Source organism: Protopterus annectens, chromosome 7.part1 (assembly GCF_019279795.1).
Source record: "Protopterus annectens isolate FY-2018-M chromosome 7.part1, PAN1.0, whole genome shotgun sequence".
NCBI classification, from domain to species: domain Eukaryota; kingdom Metazoa; phylum Chordata; order Ceratodontiformes; family Protopteridae; genus Protopterus; species Protopterus annectens.
This window is the reverse complement of record NC_056740.1, coordinates 370,734,826-370,742,325: the sequence shown is the minus strand read 5'-3', so window position 1 is coordinate 370,742,325 and position 7,500 is coordinate 370,734,826. Positions and strand designations below refer to the sequence as shown.

Below are 7,500 nucleotides of genomic sequence, written 5' to 3'. Positions count from 1 at the left end.
CCCTGGCTATTTTTTCCCACACTATTTACTTCCCTGGACCCCTGTCTAGCAGGGTGACTGATGTGATCCCTGGGGTGAATTTCCTTTCTCCCATCCAATCGTCAAGGTTCCTTTTGAAGAGGGCCAAAGAGGCACTCTGCTTGACATGTATGGGCAATCTATTCCAGAGTCTGGGGAGTCTCTGGGTCAGGAACCTATCCCTCCAGCATGTTTTGTTTATTGTGATGACAAGGTTTAGATCCCTGGAGCATGTGGCTCTGAGGGATTGGGATTTCTTTAAGTGTAGCATGTCCAGCAGCTCTGGGTTTGACATGGCCTTGTATGTTAAGCAGAGATCGCCTCTGAGTAGACAATATACGACAGAGTATAGCTGGAGTTTTTTAAGGTGGTCAGCATAGGGCATCTGCTTTAGGCCTGTGATTCTTTTAGTGAGTTATTTCTGCGTCTTTTCCAGTTGTTGCAGATGTCTTGAGAGGTACATACCAAATGGGGCATTGTATTCTATAATGGGCCTAATGAGGGATGAGTACAGTGGGATAATGACCTCCTTTTTTCTGGATGAAAAGCCCTTAGTGATGAAGTGTGACATATAGAAGGATTTCCTGACTGTTGTGGTGATTTGGTTATCGAAAGTGAGACCACTGTCCACCTGTGTCCCTAAGTCTCTTATCACCCTTTCGGTGTTTAGTGTACTGCCACCTATATGGTAATTCACAGATACATGTTTTTTCCCAAAGGGGATAACTATACATTTCTTGGCATTGAGCTTGAGCCCATGGCTCTGGCACCAAGCATCTGTTTCTGTAAGGCTCTTTTGTAGAGGATCCACATCATTTGGGGTTCAATAATGGCTCTCAGTTTGCAGTCATCTGCGAACTTTGTTAGCCAGAGTCCCTTAGTGTTGGCCTGTACTTCAGAGAAGTAGATGCCAAACAAGAGTGGTCCCAGGACTGAACCCTGAGGTACTCCACTTGTCACTTGTCTGGAGCTGGATTTGGAGTCGGCTACTTTTACAGTGTGGGTTCTATCAGTAAGCCAGTTAGCAACCCATTGGGTGACGTAGGGATTAATGCCCAGCTTAGTAAGTTTATCTATGATTCCATGGTGGGGGGATGGTGTCAAAGCCCTTGGCAAGGTCTAGATAGGCTGTGTGGACCACCTTACCCTTGTCCATGGCTCTGGAGACTGATTTGAAGAAGTCAATCAGGTTCAGGAGACAAGATCGGCCCTTCACGAACCCAAACTGGGTGGGGTCCAGTGTTTGAAGGTTGCCAATGTCTTTGTTTCTAATTTCCATGATAATATGCTCCATGGCCTTGCAGATTAGGCTTGTCAGACTGATGGGATGATAGTTTCCGGGAGTGGGATAACTGTAGCTCTGCGCCCCTCAGTGGGCACGAAACCTGAGGTGAGGCTATGATGAAACATGACACTTAGGTGAGATGCCAGTTCATATTGTAGTTCATGTAGTACACAGCCCAGGATGTCCTCTGGTCCCATGGATGCTGTATTCTTAGCTTTGGAGAGTGCGTTTTTTACCTGTGTGGCCGTTATTACCTGAATTTGGCAATCTTCCGGTATTGAGATGGGCCATTTAGGGGGTGGGGGGGGGCATCTGTGTGTCGTACAATAGAATCCCCTATGACAAGAGTACTTGGTAAAGTGCTTGCTTGTCTTATAGACTTTGGATTTGGGGGATCATTGGGAGTAGGCTTATGTGTAGTGTTAGGTGTTGCTTTTGGTGTGTGCTTTAATGATTGCTGAGGATATGTGTTGCCATTTGATGGCTTAGAAGGTCTTTGACATTTCCTTTGATGGCTTATCAGATGTTTGAGGTTTAGAAAGGTTTCTTTTAAGTGCCTCAGCACAAGAATGTCTATGTGTGTGTGTGTTGAGTGGTGTGTGTGAAGGATGTAGTGTGTGTTCTTTACAACCTTGTTTGTAAGCAAGATTTTTTGCCACCAAGGATGTTATGTATGTACATCTTTCACATACTGGTTAGCTTCTTTTAGGATTAAAAGATTGTCTGAGTACATGAGACAATTGCCACATTGTCTCAGAATGCCGCTATATACCAAGATGGCCATAGAGAAATTAGGAAATTGCAAATCCATGTTATGGGTGGGAAACAAATTTGAGAAACAAAACCTGCAGGAGGATTCAGCTATTATGGTTTAGGGACTTGGTTTTACAGGAGTCACTTAAGTCTTGTCTAGGGTTGGGTTAAGACTAGATGTTAGATAGTGCTATAATCTGATATTAGTGCTGTTTGACACACTAACTAACTACCCTAAGCTTAGCTCTATGCAGACCCCTTCTGTGTTACATGTTAAAGCCCCAAATACTAGCTTTATAAGTTTGCTACCATATGGGGTACTACTAACTGCATGGTGAACAGTTTAAAATAAATGTGCCAAATTTATTTCAGACAGAAAAAAGTTGAAAACTAACTCCAGTACCCTCTGGCCAATAAATGACTACAGTGAGCTCCATGGAGTGCTTCCCACCTCAGATAGATGGATGGTCCTGGAACTTTTTAATGTAAAAGCACAGCAAAACTAGTTTTCAAATGCAGATTAACACCAGACAGATCAGTCTACCTTACTACTTTCACTAGAATTGCAGTCCCAGTCTTCTTAATGTAAAAACACAATTTAGTTAGCCTCAAATGAAAATGTACCAGAAAAAAATTTAACAACTAGCTACAATAATTACAAGGTGATTTAAATGCAGACAAGCCAGCAGTGAGGAATGCACACACATTTTAAGGACATTTCAAAGTACACTAACAGTTTAAGAGAAGGGCCTTCCCAGTTTCTTTTGAAAGTAACCAGTAACACAAGTCCATAAAAAGCAGTTGCCACCAGTATGAAGAAGTGCTTATTCGTCACTGGTACAACGCAGCAAGTACAAAAATAAAATCAGTAAATAAAATCCAAGAACAGTAAGCGCTTTTGGGTTATTACCCTTCTTCACACAATACATTACAAATACAGGAAATCATTTAAAACCCTTCACAGCCAATCAGTGTTCAATATTGAGTCCGCCTTTTCTTCAGGGTGGGCTTAATAGGAATGACCTCATTGAGGCCAGGAAATTTGTGTATTGTTAATTCTATAATCCACCTAGTTTCTTCACACTCAGTCCTGTTCACAATATCACCCCCTCTGTTCCCTTTGGATATCAGCCTGATAACAATAAATTTAAAATTGTGACCTGCAAATGCTGATGCATGCCTAAAAAGAGCATTATGCTCATTTTTCAGCCTAATGGCTGATAGGTGATTCAAGATTCTAGTTTTTAACATGCAGTTGGTCTTTCCTATATAATAACAGTTGCTGGATGGACATGTGGCTAAATATATGACATTCATAGATCTACAATTGGCACTCACAATAAAATTATAGCTTTTTCAGTGCTGGGGTGGATAAACACAATATCTGAATTAATATAGCAGCAAGCCTTACAGGAACCACACCGTCTGGTCCCTTTCCTTGTCACTATATGTCTATGGACATCTCTACCTTCATTGCTTAACAAGTCTTTTAGATTTTTGTTTCTCCTAAAGCCAAAGGATGGCATGGTTACAGCAATTGCACTCATTTTCTCATCAGAGGCTAATATCTTTCAATTATTTCTGATTATATCACAAACCCCATGTACATTGTTACTGTAAGTCAGCATAAGCCTTGGATCTTATCTTGGATCCTATTTAGATTTCTAAATTCATCTGATTCCCTTGATTTAAACCATGGGTTTAATCTACCCTGTCTAAATTTCTTCTGCCTAGCAAACGTCTGACTCACCTTTTCCTGTCCATAGCCCCTTTCTATGAAGTTGTACTTTAGTTGTTACAGTGATCCAAGGATCTTCTACCACCTTCCTTAAATTCTCTTTGAATTTCTCCAGAACAGAGATAGACTTCCTGGATATAAGATTATTGCAGGATACAGGGGGTTTTAGGACCACACTTTATAGAAAAGGATGTTGGAAAAATAGCTTGCTAGCATGGGACAGCATGCATCCCCAGTATACCTTTAACAACATAGTCAAAGGGCAGTTGGGTAGGGTTTCTAGGCTATGTACTGAAGATGATGATTTTGAAATAAAAATGGAACAACTAAAGTATAACTTCATAGAAAGGAGATATGGAGAGGAGAAGGTGAGTCAGACTTTTGCTAGGCAGAAGAAATTTAGATAGGGTAGATTGAACCCATGGTTTAAATCAAGGGAATCAGATGAATTTACAAATCTAAATAGGATCCAAGATAAGATCCAAGACTTATGCTGACTTACAGTAACAATGTACATGGGGTTTGTGATATAATCAGAAATAATTGGAAGATATTAGCCTCTGATGAGAAAATGAGTGCAATTGCTGGAACCATGCCATCCTTTGGCTTTAGGAGAAACAAAAATCTAAAAGACTTGTTAAGCAATGAAGGTAGAGATGTCCATAGACATATAGTGACAAGGAAAGGGACCAGACCATGTGGTTCCTGTAAGGCTTGTTGCTATATTAATTCAGATACTGAGTTTATCCACCCCAGCACTGGAAAAAAACTATCATTTTATTGTGAGTGCCAATTGTAGATCTATGAATGTCATATATTTAGCCACGTCAATCCTGCAACTGTTATTATATAGGAAAGACCAATTGCATGTTAAAAACTAGAATCTTGAATCACTTATCAGCCATTAGGCTGGAAAATGAGCATAATGCTCTTTTTAGGCATGCATCAGCATTTGCAGGTCACAATTTTAAATTTATGGTTATCAGGCTGATATCCAAAGGGAACAGAGGGGGTGATATTGTGAACAGGACTGAGTGTGAGGAAACTAGGTGGATTATAGAATTAAAAGCACACAGATTTCCTGGCCTCAATGAGGTCATTCCTATTAAGCGCACCCTGAAGAAAAGGTGGACTCAATATTGAACATTGATTGGCTGTGAAGGGTTTTAAATGATTTCCTGTATCTGTAATGTATTGTCTGAAGAAGGGTAATAACCTGAAAGCGCTTACTGTTCTTGGATTTTATTTACTTTTATTTTTGTACTTGCTGTTTTGTACCAGTGACGAATAAACACTTCTTCATACTGGTGGCAACTGCTTTTTATGGACTTGTGTTGCTGTTTGCTGTAAGCGGATGCCTTTGGTGAGGTTTTCCTGTTTGGACTTTATATTTGAAAGTAACCATTAAGATAAGCAGAGGAGATAAGACTGGGAGGAGCTTCTACGGCCATGTATATAGAAGATAAGAATAGGAGGAGCTTCCAAAGTTAGATATATAGTAGAGGGGGGCAGCTCAAAAAACAAGTTTAAAGGCGTAAAAGGAAAAGGGCAGGTGGTAACAAAATGGTAACAAAATGCAGAAGAGAGCTAGTAAAAATGCAATAAAATGAGGGCCCAATGAGAACACCTATGCCCAGCACCAAAACCACTTGAAAAGCACTGCAGATTGTAAAAATGTTTTAAATTAATAGCTTTAACTTCAGATAAAGAACAAACACAACACGCACACAGCCGATTTAAATGGTAAGATATGAGCAGTATGTTAAATGTAGTACAAATGTACTTCCCTGAATGCAAACTGCTTTGTTTTCAAGCTTTCCAAGCTTCCAGCAGTGCCAAGACATTTGGCAGTCTTCTTGGCATTGAAATTTTCTATGGCAATATTTACTAGTGAGAATATGCTTGCATTCTTTGTTGAGCAGGCAGGAAATTAATTACACCAATGAGGTAATTTATTTCAGTCTGGCACATATGAAGTTACCAGACTCACCTTTCTGATCATTATCACCGTGTGGTCAGCAGTTACTAAACCATGTTGATAAGGTATCCGTCAATAGAGAGGTTTTGTGTCATGCTTCAGGTCCTCTGGAATGCAAGAAGAAGACGCAGAAATCAAACTCTAACTTGCTTTGCATACCAATCAAATCAATGGCTCAAGACTCTAATTCCAGGTAAAATTACTAAACCCAGCTATGAGAGTGCAGTTATTCACATATAGTGGCCCAAACACAACCTAAACATTTTATAAATCAAATAAGGTGAGCAGGGTACCTAGTTGTCTTCCCAAATAATGTTGGCTCTTCTGTTTTTCTCAGTGTCAGCTGCACAATAGCTTGATATGCTGCCGTGTAGCGATGGACATGTTTCTCAGTGGGCGTTAATTGCACATTAATACCTTGCTGGATAAAGCTTGTTGTTCAGTCAGGGTGCTGATGTACAGTAAACCCATTCTCTAAAATGTATTAATCTGCTGAAATTTTTCAGGCCTTTGATATTGTTTCTTATATATGTTTATAATGTGTAAGTAACTACAAAAAGTCTAACGTTTGCAGCATTTGTTTTGTGATTAAGTAATCCGTTTACTACTAATAGTATAACATTGCAACACCCATTACTTATCCTCATTCAGCAGTGTAACCCAGGTAAACAATAGTAACTGCTGTACTAAATTGCATCCAAGGGTTGGTTCTCCAGTTCAGATCTTGGGTCAGAAGTCTTCTGTGTGCAGCCACAATGTCATATTTTCTCACATGCTTTTACTGAATGCTCCAGTTTTCTCCCACAGAGATAAATTGGTAATCCTCAAAAATTGCTCATAAGGTGTGAGTGATATATATGTGTGTTCATCCTGTGAAAGACTGGCATCTCTTTCAGAATTGATGTTCTGCTTTATATTCACTACATCATAGGAGAGGCTCCTTTGTGACCCGATTAGAGTAAAGTGGATACAGAAAAAATAAGTGAAGGAAGAATGTATTGAGTAGCACTTGAATAGAACATTGGTAAAACTGATTTTTGTTGTTGTATTCCAGACTAATGAGCAGTGTAAAGAACAATGTTGGGCCCGGCATCAATATTGCACTTTTGGATGGTAAGTGTTTAACTCTGCATGCATTCCCACATTAATACCGCATGTGGTTTATTATGTACTTCTAACATGGAGAAAGAAAAAGATAGCAGATGAAAGTGCTTGACAGGCTGAGAACACTGCTATATACATGGAACTGTTTACAGAAACCCCATATAAGCATGTCAATAGCTGCATAAACGCAGCTTATATGGGATTTCTGTAAACAGTTCCATGTATATAGCAGTGTTCTCAGCATTTGGGGGGCTTGAAATTTTACCAGGTTATCACTTAATAGTAGGAAGTTAGGGTTAGAGTAGTTCCTAAACAGTCCTGGGTTAACTGGGGTTCCAAGTTTTATTTTTGCATCAAAGGAGACAGTTTTGTGTTTGTATTGGACCTTACCAGGGACGACGTCACAAAAGTGACGTGCAGTGCTTTTCCATATTAATGAGGACCAGATCCAGTTTGTTTGTGCCCCGGTTGGTGTATTGACAGATCTGGTCCAGAGAGTTTGTGTTTACAAAATCAAGCAATTTCTCTGCCTGTACATTTGATATTGTACATGATTCCCAGTTAAAAGTGGAGTAATTAAAGTCACTATTCTTTACTGGGAATTCTACTACAGAGACTGCTGCA

The 7,500-nt window shown here is 39.8% G+C and overlaps 1 protein-coding gene across 3 annotated transcripts in view; it reads left to right on the top strand.

Annotated features, from left to right (window-relative positions):
* FAM3D (FAM3 metabolism regulating signaling molecule D) overlaps positions 1 to 7,500 on the top strand; it is a 713,044-nt gene that overhangs the window by 504,526 nt on the left and 201,018 nt on the right. For all 3 annotated transcript variants that reach the window (XM_044078817.1, XM_044078815.1, XM_044078816.1), the window contains one exon: positions 6,827 to 6,885. In XM_044078817.1, the coding sequence (XP_043934752.1) occupies positions 6,827 to 6,885 (59 nt within the window). The remainder of the gene's footprint in view (positions 1 to 6,826; positions 6,886 to 7,500) is intronic.